Below are 23451 nucleotides of genomic sequence, written 5' to 3'. Positions count from 1 at the left end.
TTTTAAAAAAAAAAAAAAAAAAAAAAAAAAAAAAAAAAAAAAAAAAAAAAAAAAAAAAAGAAAGAAATTCCCAAAGTTATGTTAAAATTACTAAAACAAATTGCTAAGGGGAAACATGATTTTGAAAAAGAGCTAAATTTCTATATCATATATTTAATCTCTCATCCAAAATCTATCATAAATCTCATCCAAAAATGAATATATATTAATGCTACATTTTTTTCAGAATCAGAATTCTTTCTTTTCCAACTGTATCACATTTCTAAGTATTTTTTTTGTCTTAAAATTATATTACCACATTGTAATTGTTCACTGCTCAAGGGCATTCCTGCTTTCAGAGATTTAACAAGGAAGTCATTCAGCAATTGAGGCCAGAGTGAGGTCTGGTTCCAAAAAGAGTTGGCTACACAGCACCCAGAGTCCAAGGTCTATTAATCTGCATAGAACATTTGATCCAAATGTATCACATTTATTAATGCCTTAGCTATAAAACAATCTTTAAAACTGGAATGGCTTTTGTTCTAATAGTCTACTAATTAGGTAGAATTCCTATATAATAATCAGATAATAACCAAAAGTGATGCCGCTAAGTATAAAAGTTGCTTTCGTTTATAGATTTCAAGTGACCAAACTATAAAAGTAATTAAATAGAAGATGTTCATAAACAGAAAGAAAATGACAACTTTGAATCTTAAAATATGTTCTTTAATGTGTCTTATTTTATTTTGCTTTGACAAAAAATATAATAAAAACATAATTTCAAGATATGGACTTCCAGTCAAGATGGTGAAGCAGACGGTCCGCAGCGTCACTCTCTCCCACAAATCAACCAATTTACAACTATAAAAAAGCAATAACAGCCAAGCTGGGGCTGCTAGAACTCAAAGGAAGAAGAGGAGAGACCTATGGAGTGCATGAAGGCAGGAGAAGCCACGATGAGAGAAAGAAAAAACTGTTCCAACCATTTCGAATGTTTGCTGCTTTCAGGCTGGAGCTGCTGAGTGAACAGAGCAGGAGCTGGCAAAAGCTGCTGCTGTGCCATTCAGATGAAGTTGCTTAGAAGCAGCAAGGGAGAAGAGGGCTTTAGTGGTCCCCAGGCCAGCAAGACCACTAACAGGGTTCTCGTGGACCCACATAGGAGCAAGGAGTCACAACTGAAAAAAAGGAGCTACTCAGAGGTCAGTGGGTCACCGCGAGGGACCAGTGCATGGCCCATCCCATGGGAAGTGTTTGGAGCACAGGCGGTGGGGGAGACAGGCCCACCAGGGGAACACTGGGGCACAGTAAGGACAGCTGATCTGCGCCCCAATCAGCATAGGACCACTCAGAGGAGACTGGTCAGGAATATAGAATTGCATGGGGTGCAGTTTGATGAAAAGACTCAGGCCCAGACCTGAGTTTCTACACAACCCAGGTGCACCAGATCTCACTAGACCCAGAAGTAACCTAAAAAGTCAAACATTAAAATCTGAGCTGCACAAAAAGCCTTCCCTAGGAAATCAGCAGCAAAGCAGCAATTTAGCTCAACCATACAGCTCAAGTACTGGTCCCCACAGGAAGTTCCCCCAAGTTAGAAGTAAGTAAAGGACGACAAATTAGTTCCAGAGCAGAGTTTGAGTGGTGAGAACAACAAATAATCCAACACAGAACTGAAAGAAAAAATGAAGCACCCACAACCAGAGACAAAGTTTGATATTAACTAGTAAAGGTCTCATTTCACCAAAGAACACCTGTAATACCTAGAAGGACCGGAAGTCCCTGGGCTACCAAGCCAGAAAGGGGGGAGGGCCAGGGCTTCAGCCATGCCCCCCCGACACCCGCACCCAGTCCCAAGGGTGGAGTCTCGGCCACACACCCCCAACACACGCAACCACCCTAGTGACAACCACCAAGTTGCAGCAGGAAGCAACCCAGGCTCTCCCAAGCCAGGGTGGTGGGGGGCTAAGGGCCTTGGCCACATCCCCCCAGGACCCACAACCAGCCCAGCAACAACCACCCAGCTGCAGCAAAAAGTCCTTGGGGCACTGGGGTGGTGGGCAAGGGCTTTTGCCACACACCCCTGACATCTGCACCCAGCCCAGCAATGACCAAACAACTGCTGGGAGCCCCCTGGTTTCACCTGTGGGAATGAGGGGGTGCCACAGGCCTCAATCCCACCCCTCCTCCTTCCTCCATCCCATTTCCATCTTCCCCTCTCCCCCTCCCTCCCAACTGCCCCACAACATCATAAAATGTAAAAAATAATATTAATTTTTTAAAAAAGAAAAAAAAACAATTTCAAAACATATAAATATAATTTATATATTTCTGTTTCATAAACTATCCTACAAAACAGACAGAAAAGCCTTGAACCACTATTTAACAACTGAAAAGATATTTCTTAAACTTGTACATCAGTCTATGTGTGTGTAGTCAAGCAAATTTGTATGAGTCTACCTTAAGAAACATTACTTCTTCATATATAGGAATTTGCAATAAGACCAAAGAGAATTGATAAAAAATAGATAATATTTAACCTCTGTGGATTTTCTAATTTCCTGAAAGTGTCAGGAAGATGCTTGGCCAGATCCATCACCTCCTCAGAGATAGAAGTCAACTGTTTCTGCACGTCACTAAGTAGGATTTCCTTCTCTGGGGAAAAAAAAAAAATCAATATTTATTTTCAAGCTACAAAGCAGAGACATTTATTTAGCCACTTCATTAAATAGTATTAGGGCTCCGTTTTTCATTTTCTTTTCTTAAATGAATTCTCACAATCCCCAAATCACTTCAGTTACCTTATTTCCCTTTCAAATTTTTGCTGTTTAAATTTTAGAATAAATTCCAAATGATCTGCGTTCATACATGTTATAATCCAGTGGTTACTGACCAAGGAAGGAGAAAGTAGAAATGAGAATCTGAACCCTCCTGTACTATTTCAATATCAGAAATCAATATAACACCATGTGGGCTGCTACTTAATAATACTTTGGTAAACAAAACCTTATCCAGCAGTCATTCCTCATTGCCCTCATTATCAGTCATTGCCAAAATAAAATGCATGCTTTCTAATCAGTGATCATCTTCCAAATTCTCAACTTCATTCTCTCTGGTACATCATCCTCCATCAACAACACAAAACCTGCCCTCCTTACACAAACCCTTTACCTGCTTGGAATATCTTCATCACTTCTCTTGCCCTTCAAAAGGTCCAGTTCCTCTGAAGCATATGACATAGGACTACATAACCTGTTATCCCTGATTGTTATAGTTATCTTGTGATCTCAAAATCACATCCTCCATTTGTTGAACATTTTAACATCTGACTCATTAACTGTCTTTCCCTCCACTACTAGTGATTTAAACATCCACAAAGACGTTCCATCCAAAAGTATGCGCTTTTCAATTCCTTGACCCCTTAATGTCCAACAACCTTTTCCTCAACTGACCTCAGCCACTCATTACCATAGTCATATCCTTGACCCTGTAATTGCCAATAAAATCACCACTTCCAAAATCCAACTGTAAACATTCCACCCTCTGAACACCAGCGTGCCTGTCTTTCTTTCCAGCATGCTTACACCAGTGCAACAATTCTTCGACACTTTCAGAACCAAATCCCTTGACCCTCCCACCTTTTCTTTATGCATTATCCTCCCCATTCCCACTCCCACATAAGTAACATGTCTTACTTTCCTTTCTTGCTTACATTATAGTAATCATTCCTTTGTATATATAAACTCTCAACTCCTTTGCTCTTCACCTCCCTCTGTGGTACTCACCTGGCAAAGCCCCTCTTCTAATTAACCCTCGCTTTTTTCCTACTTGACATCTACACCAAAGCAGGTGAATACAGTTGAAAATAAAACACAACTATGATGACTTATTTCACTTTAAATTTATGATACAGATCTCAAATGAACCCTCTGTACTGTTAACTTCTACATTTCCTGCTTTCCCACTCTCAAGATGACTATTTCACACCTTTTCATTTTTCTTAAGCCTCCAAAACCTGCTTGTCCCTCCTTTTACTCAAGAAACAACTTCCCTTCTTATTTCACTAAGAAAATAGAAACAATAAGAGAACTACTTCATCTTCCCACCCCATCCCGTCTGCTAATTAGTCTGTGTTCATATCTCTACTCCCATTTACAGCAAAGTTCCTTGAAAGAGTTGTCCATACTCACTGTCTCCAAGTTTCTGCTCCCATTTTCTCTTAAATCAACTCCAATAAGTTTCACCCCCCGCCCTCAGTGCAGTAAAGCTGCTTTTGGAAGGGTTACTGATGGCCTCCACACTGTCAACCCTAATTGTTCATTATAGATCATCTCACTCAAACTCTCAGAGATTGAAAACAGTTGATAATTTCCTCCCACTTAAAACACTTTCTTCACAAGCTTCTGAACACACTTCCTGTTCATCCTTTCATTGGTGCCCCTTCTCAGTCCTCTTTGAGCCTCTCTCATCTTCTGACCTCTGAATGTTGGTGTACCCTTGATGTCAATACCTCTTGTTTGCTACTTCATTCACTCCCTATTTTATCCCATGCAATTTCACTGCTTTACCATTTGAATGCCTATGATTCTCAAAAATTACCTCTCCAACCTCAACCTTACCCCTGAACTGCTAAATCACATTTCCAACTAAGATATCTTCTTGGATGTCAATAAACTTCTAAAATTTAGCATGTTCAACATTGAAATCTAGCTTTTTTTCTCACCCAAACCTATTCTTCCCAGAATCTTGCACTGTAACTGACCCTTCCATTCATCAATTAATCTGACCAAAATATCTCAATTGTTCTATCAGTTGCTATATTATCTGACCACTTACAGAGAATTCATCAGTAAATCCTTCACAATATATACCTTCAAATATCTACAGAATCTACCACTTCTCACCACTTCTGTTGCTACAAGCCTAACACAATTATAATCTCTTGCCTGGATTATTATAATAGCCTCCTAACTCCCTGCCTGAACTCCCTACCTAATACTTGTTCTCTGACAGCAGCCAGAAAAATCCTTTTAAAATAAAAATTTAATCATGTCATTCTGCTTCAAACCCTCTAAGGGTTTCCCTTCACACACCATCACATTTATTTTCATTAATAAAACATGAAGTCAGATCCACAACCTACAAGACTCTAAATGATCTGGCCCAAGCTACTTTTCTAGCCTCCTTTCCTACCACTCTTACCCTTACTCATTTTGCTTCCATTCTCCTCACTGTTCCTCAGACAAGGCAAGCACTGACCCTCAGAGGCTTTGCTCTTTCTTTCTTCTAAGACTGCTATGCTCTTCCTTCAGATATCCATATGGCTTGCTCCCATGCTTCAATCAAACGAAATAAAGAGGCTTGGTCTGTTTTGTTCAGTGGATTTTCCCCAGCAACTGTAACAGTGCATGGCACATAATAAACACTCAACGAATATGTTATATGAATCAATGAATATTCTTTTTCCAAACCAAGCTTGTAAAAAAGGCAGTTTACATATTATTTAGATCACATTCCTTAAATCTAACTTCTCTTCTGTTCACATTAATTGGATCCCATTACTGCACTCTTGCTATGGTTATAGTAACTTCATGTTACTGAAGCCTGTGAACACTTTTCTGTTTTAAGAGCATGTGACCCAAATGACCACTCTCTCCTCAAAACACTCTTGTCACCCAGTACACCAAAGCTACTGCAGTAAAAGGCTATAAATAATTGCCACATTGCCAAACCCAATGATTAATTCTAAGTCCTCAGTTCCTTAGACTCTCAGTAGAATTTAAAAGTTGGTAAAGTCCTCCTACTCAAAACATGTTCTTCATTTGCTCTCTGCATACCACACCTCCTAATTTCTTTCTACACCTATGGCAACTCCTTTGGTGTCTCCTCCTCCACACAAACATTAAACACTAAGGGTTCCTCAAGACTCCTAGTCCCAATTCTTTAACTCCTACTATCCTCTGAGTTAAAACCTATATATTTAAGTGCCTACTGGCCCTCTCCACTTTGATATCTTATAGGTTTCCCTCCTTTAATATACATAAAATCAACTGTATGACTCCTCATCCCCAAATCTTGTTCTTCCTTGTCAATGTTTTTCATCCCTGCTGCTTATGCCAACAACACAAGAATGATCCTTGATCCATGTCTCTCATCGTTACCTCAAATTCTCTTGATTCTACTGCTCTATTAAATGTATTTTGAATCTATCCACTTCTCTCCATCCTCAATACAAATAATCAATGCAAGTTATCATTACCTCTCACTTGGATTAGAGTCAGCCTCCCAAAAGGTCTTCCCACCATGACTTGCCCTCCTACAATCCATTTTCTACTCATTTTTGTGTGTTTTTTGTTGTTATTGTTGTTTCTAATGTAATTCATTTCACTCCTATGTTTAAAACCTTCAATAGCTTCAATTCCACTTAGTAGGAAATGCAAACTCCTTAACACAGTTCATGCTGTCCTTGTTCTACTTCTCCTTCATCACTCACTCTGTCATGCTCAATGCTTCACCATACTGAACTAATTTCAATTGCTTAGAGATATCATGAACTCTCTTACCTCTGACACTTCGCACCTGCTGTCTCCCATGTCTACGACACTTTCCCCTTACTCTTCAGCCAGCTAACTCCTCGTCCTATTTCAGGTCTTGCCTTAAACATCACTTCCTCCAGAACATATTCTCAAGTATCTCCAAATACGCACTGGATGCCTCTTCTGTGTGCTGACTACAACACTTTGTTTTCCCATGCCATAAGACTCATCTTCCTATGCTGCAATTGCTTTTTTTCACTCATCTATATCCCCCATTAAAACTGTAGTTCACTCAGGAAACAGATCGTGCCTGTCTTGTCCACTATTGTATTCCCATATCATAAAGTGTTCAACAATATTTAATAAATGAATAAATACATATTTAACTACTGTATCATTTAGTGTTTATCAGCTACCATCTTGGGAATAAATCAATATTTTAACAGTGAGAAACAACGTGCAAATATACTTTAATTTCCTGAAGTTATAATTTACTTTTTATCCTTTAATGAAAAGAAAAACACAATCTTATAATACAAACCAAAAAAGCAGCCATGTGAAAATATCATCCACATACTCATCAGGGAAATTAGAGAATAGTGAGGCTGATACCTCTGCCTTAACAGTGGGAAGGAAGGAAGAGAAAATGGAAGGAGAAAGGAAAAAAAAGATGGTAATCCTCACTGGAATCTGAGTCAAGTTACTTCACTTCATGTGTCACAATATACTCACACATATAATGTAATAGAAGGAAAAATGTGAGGGTCAAAGAATTAGCATTACAACAAGTACACAGATACCAATACTGACTTATTAATGTTTTTTACTTTAGTGAACAATATCTTAAACATTTCTAGGAAGCATTTTCATCAGATACAAAATTTTAAGTGTAACCTACAAGCAATTCTGCAAACTATGAAATCAGAAAATCATGAATCTTCCCTGTTGAATTTCATTTCTGAGTTAAATAAATTATTATATATTATTCTTCAAATCAGCTTCAAAACATATCATCTGCCTCACTTAATCAAGATAATTTCTAGCCACAGTATCTCTGGCTACAGAGAATCAGCAGGCACTCATCACAAGTGGCCTTCCAGGGAGAGAAAGTAAGTATAAAGAATCTTCTACCTTAACATGTAAAGAAGCAGGGTCTACCTCAGAGGGTGAATCCCTTCTCAATGACAATTATAAAGGATAGTATATAATGTTATATGAGGAGATCATGCCATATTTTTAAGTGTATTTAGCAAAATTGCCTAATTTAATTAACATCTTAACAAACACAATTATTTAAAATTTCCAAAAGGAAGCTACAGGAATAGTAATAACAACTCTACATATATCATTATAGTTACTTTGAGTATTTTGTTCCTTTTAGTGTTCAACTATTCTATGAAATGGATATTATGCTATTATCCACATCCCAAACCTGGGGAAACAGGTATATCGCAGGTCACCTGGCTAACATTCCACCATTGGTCTATGTAACACAAAAGCTGTGCTCATCCATGCTATCACCTGGCCCCTTCTATCACTGACCTATCAAAACATCTGAGAAAGGCACTACAGTTGAATGAAGTGGCCATCCTTTTTGGAGAAAAACAGAGGAGGAAATTTAGAAATTTAAACCAGTACACTGTAAATCATCTTATATACTTTAAAGCACTATATATAAAGCATTTAAAATATTTATAGCAAGGATGTACATAATTTCCAGACTGGGAGAAAGCTAGGTGATGTTATCAAAGCCACAAAGCCACAACTCTAGAAGCCTAATGAACAGCAATTCTACAAAGTAAAAGTAGTAAGTCCTGCTTTGCCACAAGTACACTACCTGAAACCCTAGAATCGGCCTTTATTGACCTCACCCTAATGTCAACACTTTTCAGACATTCAAGAAGTTGTAACACTAAAAACTTTGCAAATAATGTGATTATTGTCTCTTAGGAGATAAACCTCACAAAAGAGCCAATTTACATAGTATGTTTTATTTTTAGATCATAACATACCTTTATTTACAGCAAAAACTTGCACGGCATCACCCAAAATTTCCAACTTTTGATAAATGATGAAACCAGCCTATAGCAAAACAGAAAAATGAAAAAAGCATGCTGAAGATAACCAAATAAAACTATATGTCCCATCTTTAGAAAAAACCAAGAGAATGATTCCGAAAGAACCCAAAACACTGAATTCAACCTACTGTATTACACAGAGATCTATATGTCTTCATTTAATCACCACACCAATTATAACAATAGAGAAAGTAAGGTGCTTAAGTCTTAAAAGTTTAAGTCTTCACTTTTTTTAACACCCAATATTACAAGCAGGTATCTAAATCAAATCACTATAAATGGAATACAATGAAATACAATCTTGTAAGAGAAATACATTTTGTTTACAGATATCCACTTCCATTTCACTAAATCAGCTGAGAATGGTTGTGTATGAACAGTCCTCCTAAGTACTATTTACAGGAACAATCAAATCACACTGATGTTTCATGAACTTGTGCTAGTTCTCAACAAGTTTTGTGATTTTTTAAAAAGGAAAATTATCACACTATTTCCCTGACAAAAACAAGTTTCATTCTGGCTACAAACCAAAGAAGTTTCCATTCCTAAAAACAGATGCAAAAAGGGAAACAAGATAATCAATCTACAAATAAAAATATAAAATAGAGGAAAAGAAATTTACTGTGGAATAAAATACATTTCCTAAAAAAAAAACACAGTAGTGCTAATATGTAAAGATAAGCCCAGATTCACTACATACAAACATATAAATATGAAAATATATTGAACAGCAGCAGCAAGCTAAATTTGAAGGTTACTTTCCTAAATTTTCACATTTTAAATATAATTGTAAGAAATAAGTCCAGTTTCAATATTGAAACTATCTTGTAATTATTTTTATTCTGAAGTTGCTTATATATCAAATACATCATCAATACCTGTGCTTGCTCAGCCTGGGCTTATTAGGCTTTCATGTTTTCAGCAAGTTCACATTTTTTTATACACAATTTGGACATTATGTTGGCCTCATAACAATGAAAATACCTAGAATTGAACAATCTGTTAATATTTGCTAATTAATATCAAGAATTAAGTTTCATTAAATGCCAAACTGAAGGTTGAGATTGTGCCACCACCACAATAAAATTTTTCTAAAGTAATTTATGATACAGTTTAAAAAATACATCACAATCTAAAGATTTTAAGCACATACATAAGCATCAGTGGCTGCATACAGTTTCTGGTCCTCGGTGAGAGGAAAATTACTCCAATTGCTACAGCGGATAGACTTGTCTTTCAGAAGCTGTTTGCCAAAGAGGTGTTTAACCAGACCATTGAGGCTCCAGGTCTCTGTACATTTCAGCTAAAAGTCATGAAAAATCAGAGGAAAAATTATTTCCTTCTACTTTCAGATATCTCTAAACACCACCAAATGACAATGTCACAAATAAAACTGGAAATATTATACCAAAATACAACCCACCAATAGCCCTCAATAAACTTCCTGTCACTAAAAACCTCATTTGCAGTCCACACCATAGGAATTCAATCCTGGAATTACCTCCATTTGTAGGTATTAGAATTCTTGGACTTTATAAATAACGTTCATGTGAAAAAGTTGAATAGGTTAGTAGGCTTTCTACTTCCCAGCCAACTGAATCCTTGGCTAAATATGAGAATTTAATATAATGACTTCATTAATAAAATATGTGAAATATGGGAGATAGAACTGATGGTCAAATTTCCACTAAGAGCATTATACCACAAAAGCTACATTATGCTTTCCCTTTAAAGAAAAAAAAAGTTATTGGTATAAATGGATTAAAAAGACAAACTGAAAATACAATATTTAAATTTGCAAATACATGCTACAAAGTGAAATAGTACCAACAATTGAGAGGAAGGGAGGGAAGAGTACCTGCTTAAAGAAACTGTATGCCAAGAAAATGGATTAGAACTGAAAGTTTTCATTATGGAATATTCACTTGGAACTTCTTTATTGCTACAAAAACGTTATATAGCTTAAATTACTTTTTCAAAAAAATCTAACATTCAGATAGAAGAAACATTCTGTGAGACACAAAATTATCTATAAAAATACTATATGTATTACTTCTACCTTTTCATTGGCAACATCTGTCAACTCCACAAAACTCTTCAATTTGATGTCAAAGTCACGAAGAAGTTTCCACTGATCTCCTTCAATTCCTACACCTGCCTTTTTAATTGCTTTATTTTCAAGCAGGATTTTTAATCCCTGGGGGAAAACTGTAACAATTTATTGTTATTTCCATAAGTTCTGCCAAGTATGACAGATTAATTTTCTACTTCTTATACATACCATGTTTATGTTTAAATTTGTGTTTATGTTAAGCTTAAATTCAGAAACATATTCACCTTGAGTATTTCTTTTCTTACCTAAAGAAAAAGTCCTGATTGATAAATGACAAGAAAAAACAACTAGTTTGAATGCCACCTCTGCTCATACTAGCAGTATATTCCTAGTCATTTAACTGCTCTAAATATCAGTTCTCTCTTCTCTATAATGGGAGAAATATCAATGCCTCACAGGGATGTTGTGAAAATTAAATAAAACAGGGGATGTGAACAAATCAGGTGGGACATGAATACTTAAATAAATGTAAGATGATGAGAGAAGTGCCAGCAAATGAAAGAGCCTAATTTTATAGGGATAAAGTTGACATATTACAATTACCAGCCATATTAAAATGAAACAAAAAAAGAGATACCAACCTGACATAGAAGAAATATGAAACAAGTAACATTTGCTCTCAGACACACACAACTGAATTAGCGCAACTCTGTCTAGTTTCCCTTTATTGTATGTTGGTGGCCATTCCATGTCAAATCCTACCACATCTCCATCAGAGAGACTCATGCTAAAGGGGGGAAAATAGTTTAAATTAATTACATTAAAATTTTAAACTTCCACATAACTAAAGACATCATTCAAAAATTAAAAGACAAACCACAAACTGGTAGAAGATCTGTGATACATACAACTGATAATGAATAGCCAAAAAAATCTCAAATTCCTTGAAAAATAAGTTAAAAAGACAAATAATGCAGCAGAAAAATGGAGAAAAACAGAAACCGGTCATTTTAAAAGGAAATACAAATAAATATGTGAAGACACTGATTCTCACTAGAAATCAGAGAAAAAGCAAATTAAATCTACAAAATTTCACATCTATGTGACTGGCAAAAATTAAAGCCTCACAATATCAAGTGCTGAGAAAGATTATTGGTGGGAATGCTCAGTACTGCTGAAAGTATAAACTGGTAAAATCCTCTTGGAAAAAACTTTGACAATAACTGGTTGAAGCTGCATAAACACTATGACCTGCCAATTTCTCTCACAAATATATGCAACTCTCATATGTGTACAAAGAGGCAGACATGTTTAAGAATGTTTATGTTCACTGTAACATTATTCCTACAGGCAAAAAATTGGAAACAAACTAAATTTCTATCAACAAGAGAATGAATCTATTGTGGCATAGTGACAGTGTTGTATCACATAAAAGTTAAAATAGAACTACATAGATCAACAAAAAAATTTATCAAAAACGTAAGGTTGAATGAAAAAGTTGCAGAGTACACATATAGTTCAATAGCATTTTTACAAGTTTTTCAATGGGCAAAATAATATATAATATTAGGGGTATATAACTGTGAATATTATAAAAAACATGAGGGAACACTAAACAACTCATGATAGAAGTCATCAAAGGAGAGCCCAGGGGGGAATCAGAAAGGATATATATGAGGCTTCAGATGTATTTTATTGTTTCATTTCTTATTAAAAATTTGAAGAAAATGAATATTAAGACTTGATAGGGGCTAGCTGGTTAGCTCAGTTGGTTAGAGTGAGGTTCTGTAACACCAAGGTCAACAAGGTCAAGGGTTCAGATCCCACTACCAGCCGGCCACCAAAAAATAAAAAAAGATCTGATAAAGCTAGATGGGAGAAATATGAGTATTTATTATATTACTATCTATTATTGTTTCTATTTGCCTATTTTGCAATTTATTTTAAATTAAGTATATATTTAAAAAATAAAAGAAACTCAACTTCTGCTTCAGGCCAAGATGAATAACAGTGACCAGATTAACTCCTCAATGTGTTCAGTAGGTCTACATATAACATCTTAAGTATTAAAAGTCAAAAAATTATCTAAAGTAATAGAAAACCGTCCAAATTAACCAATACATATATTTCAAATTTCTTAGTACCACGTATATATCCAGATAAAATAAAATCAGTATGGTGAAAAAATACCTGCACTCCTGTGCTCACGGTAGCACTATTCACAATAGCTGAGAGATGGAAATCCTAAACATCCCTCAACAGATGAATGGATGAAAAAAATGTGGTATATATACACAATGAAATATTAAGCCATAAAAAAGGAATTACTGCCATTTGTGGCAACCTAGAGACCATTATGTTAACTGAAGTAAGCTAGGCACAGAAAGACAAATTCTTCATGATCTCATTCATATGTGGAATCTAAAAAAGGGGTTCTCATAAAGAAGTAGAAAACAGAATGGTGGTTACCTGAGGCTGAGGATGGGAGTGGGGAATGAAGAGAGGTTGGTCAAAGGATACAAATTTACAGTGAGAAAGGAAGAATAAGTTTTGGTGTTCTAGGGTGACTACAGCTAATAATATTGTATATTTCAAGATAACTAGAAAAGAAAATCTTGAATGTTATCACCACAATAAAGGTACAGGTAATAAATATGCTAAGTACCCTCAGTGAATCATTATACAATATATGCATTTATTAAAACAATACACTGGACCCCATAAACATGTACAATCTTAATAATAATAAATTTTAATTTGGTGATTTCATTTTTTTTTTTTTAGTGATTTTACTTTTTATTTTAAAAGGAGACTAGAACTTAGTGATAGTCTATAGGTAGAAATACTTACCTATTTAACACACCTCAACTATAAAACTCAGTATACTTAAAATCATTACCATAATAGTTACAATCATCTAAGGATCTAAATTCAAATGAAATTAGGGATAACACCAAGGTCAAGCATTTGGATCCCTGCACCCACAAACCACCAAAAAAAAAAAAAATTTTTTTCCAAATGAAATCAGGAAATTCAAATTTCTTACCTAATATCTTCTGATAGAAAAGAGCAATCACTAGCTTCATAACTATACACAATAGATCCAGTGAATTCTAAGAAGGGGAGGTCATCTTCAAAAACACTCTTCTGTATAGATGCCTTAAGTTAAATAAAATTCGAAATATGCACAAATAAAGTATACATTAGATAGTAAGTGTTCACTGAAATATAAAGTTCACTGAAGCATTCAATTTATAGTTCAAAGTTTTACCAACTAATGCTTTACAGACTAATGAAGTCATAAGGACAATTAACAAAGATACTGCCATCACACTGTAAACTTACTTTTCCTGGAAAGTTTGTTTTCAAACTTCTAATCCTATTTTCACAAAAGCATTTATTCTACTGAGTTTTTTTTTCTGACAATTATATTAGAATTCTAGGTGTAATAATGTTGCCTTAAAATGCTAAAGACTGGTTGGTGGATCTTAAATCTATGAGGATTTAAACTGGCTTAACCAAAAAATTCACCAGAATTAATGCTGTCTAAATTCTTATCTGAATTACAACAAACATGTAAAGTCAACTATGAAAATTAGATATAAAATGTAAACAGTAAGAATCCTCATTTTGTAAATTAAAATTTATTTCCATTTACCCATTCAAGAACTAGATTCTGGTTCATTCACACAACAGCAACTCTGACCTAAATAACGACCTGAAGTTTACAAGTGAGGTTTGACTCATTATACAGTCAAATTTAAATTAAATTTCCCATCTGAAAGAATAATCAACGAACAACATACCTTTCTTTCTTCTACAGCACATCTTTCATTCTGCATAGACATCCACTCAGGAAATTTACGCTGCTGTGGAGCTGTTTCCAATTTTATTTCACTCATCTTTAAAATGCCCTAGTAGAAAAATCAAAAAAATGATGACTTTAGGAGTAAATACAACACAGTCTTTGAAAGAAAACTCCGAGATAACCTGTCAATACGACTGAAAAGTAAATGTACATATTTAAATTTTGGCATCTGGGCCCAGGTATAGATTTAGGAGCTAGAATTGGAAAAGAAAAAGAAATGAATACAATATGCTAGATCTAATGACTATACAATTAGTATTTCTTCCTTCTAAAACAAGTTAGGCATTTTAATTGAGTTCTAAGGTTCTGGCAGTTTCAAAATTCTATTATTCTATGATTCTGATCCTTTCAAAGAATAACCTTTACCTCATTAACAACGAGAATACTTGGGTGTATAAATTATTATAGATTGTTAGACGTCTTTAATTTTCTGTATGATTATCACTAAGCTCTAAGTAAACTCAGCAAAAATGTTAGATTTATTCAGAATCCTACTTGAAGATTTAATTTTGAAGACAGATAACAGCTCTTCTCTATTAAGGGGTTTTTATTATGCTCTCGGCCTAGTATCTGAACAAGTTTCCCTAAGAATAAAAGTTTCTTAGAGGATTTTTTAAAAATCTGTTACTACCTTATCAATGTAAACCAAACTCAAGTATAGTTAAAATGAACCAGGACATATTCTTTTTGTTCATGGTAAAATGGATCCATACCCTGATGTGACTTTTACTATGGATTTTTTAAAAATCTGTTACTACCTTATCAATGTAAACCAAACTCAAGTATAGTTAAAATACTGAATAAGAGAACCAGGACATATTCTTTTTGTTCATGGTAAAATGGATCCATACCCTGATGTGACTTTTACTACACTGAAGTAACCTTAACTTCTTAGGAAATTCCTCAAACATCAACCTTAGTTCCTATTATCTCCAATTTCTAATAAGGGGTTAACAGTTTTGAATACACACCTGAAGATTCTCCTAATAAAACATGATGTTAATATTAAATAATCACAGTAACTATTTATGATTTAGGGATAGCCTGTTATATTTGATATTCAGCAATATAAACTGAAGAAATTAAACAATATCTGGCAAGTATCCATTTTAATTGTTCATTTTCCTACGCATGAACCAAAAACTGAGAATACTGCTAATTTATTGAATAAAAAATTTGAAATATTACTTTATCAAACTTAGATTCTCCATATAGAACAAATTCCATTGCTCTTATGCATTGGGAAGGGAAGGGTTAACAGCAGGCTTGTAACATACTCCTATGGCTGCTTAACTTCCTGTAGAAGTTAAAAAACAAAAACAACTTCCTTTGTGCAATGCTTCTGCACACATTGCTCAAAACTAGTCTGTTAATCCAAAGCCATAATGTGTCCTAATGCAGGAGATGAAGACATTTTTGAAACTCGTTTCTTACAGTTTGGGACTCCTCCAAAAAAAAGAATGTCCCATCTGCACATGGTGCTTGCCTATATTCTTTGAATCATTAGCAAAGTTTGGCATTGGGTAAGATGTATATGATTCACTGAATCAGAACTGATAACTCAATTCCTGGTGTTACCACATGCATTATATATAAAAAGATAAAATATGTAAAATATACACGTTATTAACTGCAAAGCATTTTTCAAATCTTGGTGTGTATTAATAAGTTTATGTTTGCCACAAATTCAAACCCTTGACATTAGAAGTCAAAAGATCTCAAACTGTATATATATGATCTGTTCTTAATTTTAAAATATGTTTATAAAACTGGAAAACAAGTTTCTTCTATACCCAGAGTAGATCATTGGTAAAATGCCAGAAAACAGAGATTTCTGCAAATAACACAACTCTATTAAAACACCTATACAACTCCGTAATTTTGTAAGTAATTTACTTACACTCTCAAAACAGAAATAATATAAACTTCAGTAACTCTTCCCTCCTATTCCCAACACTAAAATCATTTTGCTTTGAAATTTCTCATTTTTAGATGTAAACACTTTTTCACACAAAATTCTATCTAGATGATTTGAAGCAAAGAGTTTGAAAGAAATTTGTTCATAAACTAACATCTTTGTCAAATTTACTCAGATCTTGAGAAAGATAAAAAGCATACAGAAAATTAAAGTTGTAAAATAATTTGCAATAGGAAGATCCTGAGGATTTTAATTCTTAATCAGATAAAGGTTATTCTTGGAAAGGATCAAGGTCACAGCACAAAGTAATTTTTATTTACATATTTATCAGCTATGTTGTTGAGTATGAACAACTTTGACACATCTTTTCTAAAATCACATCTTTTGTCATTTCATAATGCTTCATGTTGTACTTTTAAAGGATCTTAAATTCCTCTTTGACATAAATACTGTATTTTAATTGCTTTGGTTTGGACTTCTCCTGAAATCATCTTGCCTATCTATCTACCATCTACAACTTTTCAACCTTTATCGCTATTGTAAAGGCAGTCTGGGATTTTTATTGTTGCTTTGTTGTTTATTTTTGGCTTTTATTTTGAATAGTCCAATCTGAACATGTCTGTCTTTTGGTAGGGAATTTCATCTCACTCACAGGCAGTATAAGAATTTGAGTTTTCCTTTTCACCTTACTTTGATTAGTCTTTATCTTACTTCAGTTTCCTTTTTTTCATTTTCCATTTTTTCTGATTGTAAAATTATCATTATTAATGTTAAAATATATATTAGGTTTTATGCTACTATTATTAATGTATTATTATTAATGTTAAAATACATATTAGGTTTTACGCTACACTGCACTCCTGATCAAGACTTTTTAACAATATTTTCTTCAAATTCAAAGAAGCTTTGTTGGCACAAGTGGTAGCAAACAGCAAAAGAAGAACCTTTGCTCCAGTAGACCTGAAGTCCTTTTTCACCATTAGCCAGTATTCCAACAATTCAATCTCTTTAAATCTTATTCAAGGGTACAAAAATTCTTTAAATCTAATAGCTTCATTTCTTTAACTAAGAAATATGTTAATTCCTACTAATGATATACGTAAGCTTTGAATACAATTGAATTTTTTTATATCAAGTATTTCAAAATAATACTAAACCTTTGTCTCAGACACACTGACTTTGCTCTACTAGTACTATTAATTCGGCTTGTTTCCGTAGTGTAGTGGTTATCTCGTTCGCCTCACACTAGTACTATTAATTCTTCTTTAGGATTCAGATAACACCAGTTAAACATCACCTCTAAAACCATTTTAACTTCACTTTTCCAAAACTAAATTTTTGTTCTAAATCCATAAACTTCATCAGTACATGTTAATATATTTTCCACACAATCATTGCATTTTTTTAAAATTTTTACTGAATCAAAATTGATTATACATATTTTGGGGGTTCGACATTGAGATATGTTCATCAAATCAATATTACTAGCATATATATTGTTATAAATCATAATTATTCTTTATGCCCCTTGTCCAATCTCTCTTCATTCCTCCTTCCTCCCCCCCTAATTACCCTAGATTTCTTCTCTCTGTCTTTAAGAATAATGGTTACTCTGTTGATTTGCTGTCTAGATGATCTGTCCAATGCTGAGAGATGTGGTCAGTCCCCCAATATTATCATAGAGCAGATGTTTCCTCTGTCACTCTGAAATGGGCTTTGTGGAGAGAGACGTCCTCTTCTCTTTTTTTTCTCTGCTGGTGACTCTCTTTGTGTCAATGCATCCAGTGGTTGGCGGACCATCTGCGTGGTGGTTGTGGCATCTAGGTACTTTCGCAGCAGCCATGGTTATAGTGGTGGCTGTGGTGGGCCAACCACATGGAGGTGATGTTTTTGGCATGCTCCTTTGTGCTGGGCAGTGTGCCTGGTTATGGCAGGTGTCCATCCCCAGCTTCAAGCCTCAGGACCCAGGCAAGCCCCGAGGCACTGGCATGGTGTGCCTGGTTGTGGGAGAGTAGTCGGGTCCTCAGATCCATGCCTTGGGACCGAGCAGGCCCCGAGGTGCGGTGCAGTGCACCTGGCTGTGGGAGGGGGGTCCAGTCCCCTTCTCCATGCCTTGGGTCCCCAAGCAGGCCCTAAGGAGCTGGTGTAGTGTGCCTGGTTGTGGGAGGGGGGTCCAGTCCCCTTCTCCATGCCAAGTCCCCAGGTGAGCTCTGAGGTGCTGGCACAGCGTGCCTGGTTTGCAAGGGAGGTCTAGTCCCTGGCTACATGCCCCAGGCCCCTTGGTGGGGCCCCGAGGTGCTGGCAGTGTGCCTGGTTGTGGGAGTGGGGTCGGGTGCCCAGGCAGGCCCCAAGGCACTGGTGGTGTGCCTGGGCTGGAACTAATTTTCTGATTTTGCTTACTTCTAAAATGGGGGAGCTTTCTGTGGGAACCAGTAGTTGAGCTGTGTGGTTGCTAAATTGCTGCTTTGCTGCTGTTTCCCTCGGGAAGGCTTTTTGTGCAGCTCAGGGTTTAATGGTTCACCTTATAGGTACTTCCAGCTCTCCAGAGACCTGGAGTATCTGGGTTGTGTAGAAACTCTGATCTGGGCCTGAGTTTTTTCATCAAACTGCACCCCACGTAATTCCGCATTCCCGACCAATCTCCTCTTAGTGGTCCTGTGCTGACTGGAGGACAGATTGGGTGTCCTTGCTGTGTCCCAGTGTTCTCCCAGTGGGCCCATCTCCCCTGCTGCCGTGCTCCAAACAATTCCCATGGGATGGGCCCTGTGCCTGTCCCTTGTGATGATTCACTGGCCTCCAAAAGGCTACCTCTTTTCAATTGTCTGGCTTTTTGCTTCTGTATGGGTCCACGGGGAACCCTGTTAGTGGTCTTGCTTCCTGGGGGCTGCCAAGGCCCTCTTCTCCCCTGTGGTCTCCAAATAACTCCATCCAAAGCGTACAGCTGCAGCTTCTGCCAGCTCCTTCTCCGTGCGCTCATCAGTTCCAGCCTTAAAGCAGCCATGGCACAAAATGCTCAGAGCAGTTTTTTCTTTCTCTCATCGTGGTTCCTCCTGCCTTCATGAACTCTGTAGGTCTCTCCTCCTCTTCCCCTGAGCTCCAGTGGCCCCAGCTTGGTTGATGTTACATTTTTATAGTTGTAAACCAGTTGATTTGTAGGAGAGAGTGAGGCTGGGAACCATCTCTTCCACCATCTTGACCGGAACTCTGATCAATGCATTTTTGACTGAGTTAATTCAAGTGTTCAAAATGTCAGTTAAGGATGCCATTTTTGAAGCTAATAACTATACTTTAACAAACCTGCAAAGTAAGAGTCACTCACATAGAATAATTTTAAATTTTCCTTTTAGCTTATAAATCTTCCTTTGGACTGTCAACACACTTCAGTAAAGAAATAGAGAGTCACATTTCTGCACCTAAAGCTGAAAAGAAGGTACTGTAAGAGTCTGAATTTCATTAGGCTCACCATTTTTGACATCATTTAATGGAATGATGTGGAATTCAAAACTACAGGCAAGTTTTAATATACAAGTGCTTTCCTAAAACTAAGACAGCATATTACTTGGAATACATTTTTAGACTGAACTTAATGTAAAGCCTTTATACCTTCCTGTCATCACCAGTCCCAAACTTCCACTCTGTTTCCATAATATTTTGTATATTTCAAAGTATTCATTTATCACTTTGAATATTTCATCCTCAGTTGATTTTGAAATTTCTTTGCCAAGCAAAAATGTCATCCAGGTGTTTTTCTTCAAGGATTCTATTCCATCTTCTGAGGACCATTATGAGCATTTATGAATTCATATCTGAAATTGATACCTTTTTGATTAAATAATCTTCCGGATTAGTGTTGTCTCTATGTCATTTGACAAATCTTCAATGTATGTTCTAACAGAATAATTGAAAATGGCAACTTTTCAATTTCCCTTGACTCACTGGTACCAAACACAGTGTGCCATACAGGAAGGAAAAAAGAACAGACTTGGCAATCCAGCGAGACACTTGGGCTTTATTAATTGTGCAACCCTATACTCGTTAAATAATAAATCATGGTACATTTATAAAATAAAACACTATGCAATCATTTAAAACAAGGTTCTTATAATTTATCAGTGAAAAAAATAAATTAGAAAATTAGACTAATTTTATAAAATAACTGTGTGAGTGTGTGAGAGTATGTGGGGGGGGGGCTGGAGCAATGTAAAAATATTAACTGGTTATCTCACAATTGCAGATGGTTTCCAGTTTTGTCATACCTTTTTATATACACATTTCAACTTTTCTAAAAGAATGTGTTCCTTTTAGCAATCAGGAGGCAAAGTACATCAACAAAAGAGGCAAGAATTTTTTTAAATGAACAATCAAAGCTACATTTTTTCATACTACACAACAAGGATTAGCAAACTTTTTCTCTAAAGGGTCAGACAGTAAATATTCCAGTCTTCATAGGCCAGACAGTCTCTGTTGCAACTACTCAAATTTGTCATTACAGCACAAAAGCCATAAACAATAGTTAAATAAGCATGACTGTGTTACAATAAAACTTTATAGACTTTGAAACCTGAATTTGTGTTTTACAATAAAACTAAATAGACTTTGCAACCTGAATTTATACAAATTTCACAAAATATTATTCCTCTTTTGATTTTTTTCCAACCATTTGAAAAAAATGTAAAAACCCTTTACCTCATAGTACAAAAACAAGCAGCAAGTCAAATGTGGCCCACTGGTCAGTTTGCCACCTCATACCACAGAATATAGACAAAAGGCTCTAAGACTAGAAAATGCCCAGTGCTGGTGTTATTAACAACCCACTACAGTTATTTTTTTCAATTTCAACAATGCACTCATAAAATATCTAATAAGAAAATAACTTCTTGGTAAAGTCTTTTTGATAAATTAGTAGTTAGATGGACTTCATGATGGCTAAAGAGTGGACCTGCTGTATAGGGTTGGTAATGCTAGCCAATTAAATGTTAAGAGATTATCTGTCAAAATTACGAATTTTGGGGCCGGCCCGGTGGCGCACTGCTACAGTGCGCCGCTTCGGAGCGCGGTGGCGCTCCCGCCGAGGGTTCGGATCCCACATACAGACCGGTTCCCGCTCACTGGCTGAGCGAGGTGTGGGAGCAACACCGAGGGTTGCGATCCCGTTGCCGGTCCCGGTCCGGTACGGGCGCAACAATGAGGGTTGCGATCCGTTGCCGGACACGAAAAAAGACAAAAAGGAAAAAAAAAAATTACGAATTTTGCTTCAAAAGAAATTCATCTTAAGTGATCTGTCTGACAGCACTTAGATAGTAGGACAAGTCTGCTGAAGTCATTTCAGTTCATGTCAATAGAAATCACAAAAGTAAGATTTAAGATTTAAGTCAGAACAAATTTAGAAAAATTAAGACCAATCACATTCCAAAATAGCTAAGAAGGGATAGCTTTTTAATCACCTGGGTTTTATACCATACTCTACTTCACTCTGACAGAGTAGAAATTCATCTCAAGAGCACATTTTTCCACTTAGGATAGTGTCATCTTCTAAAGAATGGACAGACAACGTCAGTCTCAAGAGAAAGATGGGCTTCAGTGGATGAGTTCAGAGATTTCCTTGTTCCTAAAACCTCTAATTAAGATAAGGAAATTAATACCTACTACTACCATGGTAAGTGACTTGCCTAATTGTTTCAGGGATAAATTGAATAAAGTATCCCAATCGTTTTGAAAAGTATCAAAGAAAAAGAAAAAAAGAAAATAACACTGTTAAGTTAAATGGTACATACAGATAATCATTTCAAGTCCAGGAAAATAGTATTAGTAAATAATTCAATGCTTAACTCTAATAGGCAGTAGTACTGTTTAATTTGGACAAATTTTCACTTACTACCTAAAATGGTTCAATTTTATCTTGTTCAAAATAACTAAAGACAAATCTGATGAAAAATACTGTTTTATATATACTGATTATTTAATTAAAAAGTGCAAGAATGTTTACAATTACTCTGAAATGCTAACAAAAAGAGTAGTCACAATACTTAAACTATAATTTCAGTTTCTCACTTTGGGCATTTATGCACATTTTACAAATATCCATTGAGTTTCACAATGTTTCTCTGAGGAAGAAAGCTGTATTACATCACTGTGCACAAGGAAAACTAATAACAAAGACTAGCTGATTTTGCAAAAATTAGCAGACTGCTCTACTATTGAAAATTATACTATGAAGAAGTGGAGAAGTACAGTGAGAAGAAAACTGGACTTGGGTCAGAAAACCTAGGTTCCCTATTGCGTTGTGTCAAAAAAATTATCCAAAACTTAGAATTTAGACAAAGAGAGGGCAGTATGTCCTTTCAAAGACATATGGCTGGCACAAGCCCATCCAAGGATTATTTCATTCAGGAATGCACCTTATTTGACTGGCTATTTACTAATGACTTAAAAGCTCAGACTCTATGATGTTACATGTTAACTTACAAATTCTTGTCTAGTAAAGATGCAACTGAATTCGGTACAGTAGAAAAGATAATCTCAAAGGCTATATAGTTTTTATTGCCCTGTAGGCCAGTTTTGTATCTAACCTGGCATCTTATTCTAAACTCCTTTCTCCATCTATATTACCTCTGTTCCTCTAGTTTAATCACCTTATGGTTCTGGAGGTCAGAATTCTGAAACGGGTCTCACTGGCCTAAAATCAAGGTGTTGGCAGGGCTGTGTCTCTCTTGGGGCGTTTAGGGGAAAATCTGATCTCATGCCTTTTCCATAAAAAGAGCAATCTTCATACTTAAAGAATGTCTAGAGGAAAACTTTGGCTGTGTGATTACTTGTACGAAGGCCGCCAAACTTATACCACAGCAGATCTTTTTGATAACTAAGCAGCCCCAAGAAGGGCATATTCTACAGAGCCTATGTCAGGTGTGGCCATAGACGAGAATGGAGAACAAGAACCTACCATAGGACAAAATCTGGGGCTACAGAGAGAAAGGGACAAGGATTCAGAAGAGAGTTTTTTTTTTCTCCCACTTGCCCATTTT

At 35.9% G+C, this 23451-nt stretch overlaps 1 protein-coding gene across 1 annotated transcript in view; it reads right to left on the bottom strand.

Moving 5' to 3' along the window:
* Nucleotides 1–23451, bottom strand: part of WRN (Werner syndrome, RecQ helicase-like) — a 136589-nt gene that overhangs the window by 100102 nt on the left and 13036 nt on the right. Inside the window, exons 2-8 of the mRNA XM_008585463.1 lie at nt 14450–14557; nt 13690–13802; nt 11285–11430; nt 10650–10798; nt 9744–9893; nt 8525–8594; nt 2517–2631 (exon numbers count right to left, since the gene is read on the bottom strand). Of these exons, the coding sequence (XP_008583685.1) occupies nt 2517–2631; nt 8525–8594; nt 9744–9893; nt 10650–10798; nt 11285–11430; nt 13690–13802; nt 14450–14545 (839 nt within the window). The 5' untranslated portion in view covers nt 14546–14557. The remainder of the gene's footprint in view (nt 1–2516; nt 2632–8524; nt 8595–9743; nt 9894–10649; nt 10799–11284; nt 11431–13689; nt 13803–14449; nt 14558–23451) is intronic.

The sequence above is a fragment of the Galeopterus variegatus genome, unplaced genomic scaffold (genome assembly GCF_000696425.1).
Source record: "Galeopterus variegatus unplaced genomic scaffold, G_variegatus-3.0.2 Scaffold3581, whole genome shotgun sequence".
NCBI lineage: Eukaryota > Metazoa > Chordata > Mammalia > Dermoptera > Cynocephalidae > Galeopterus > Galeopterus variegatus.
This window is presented reverse-complemented; position numbering and strand designations above follow the sequence as displayed.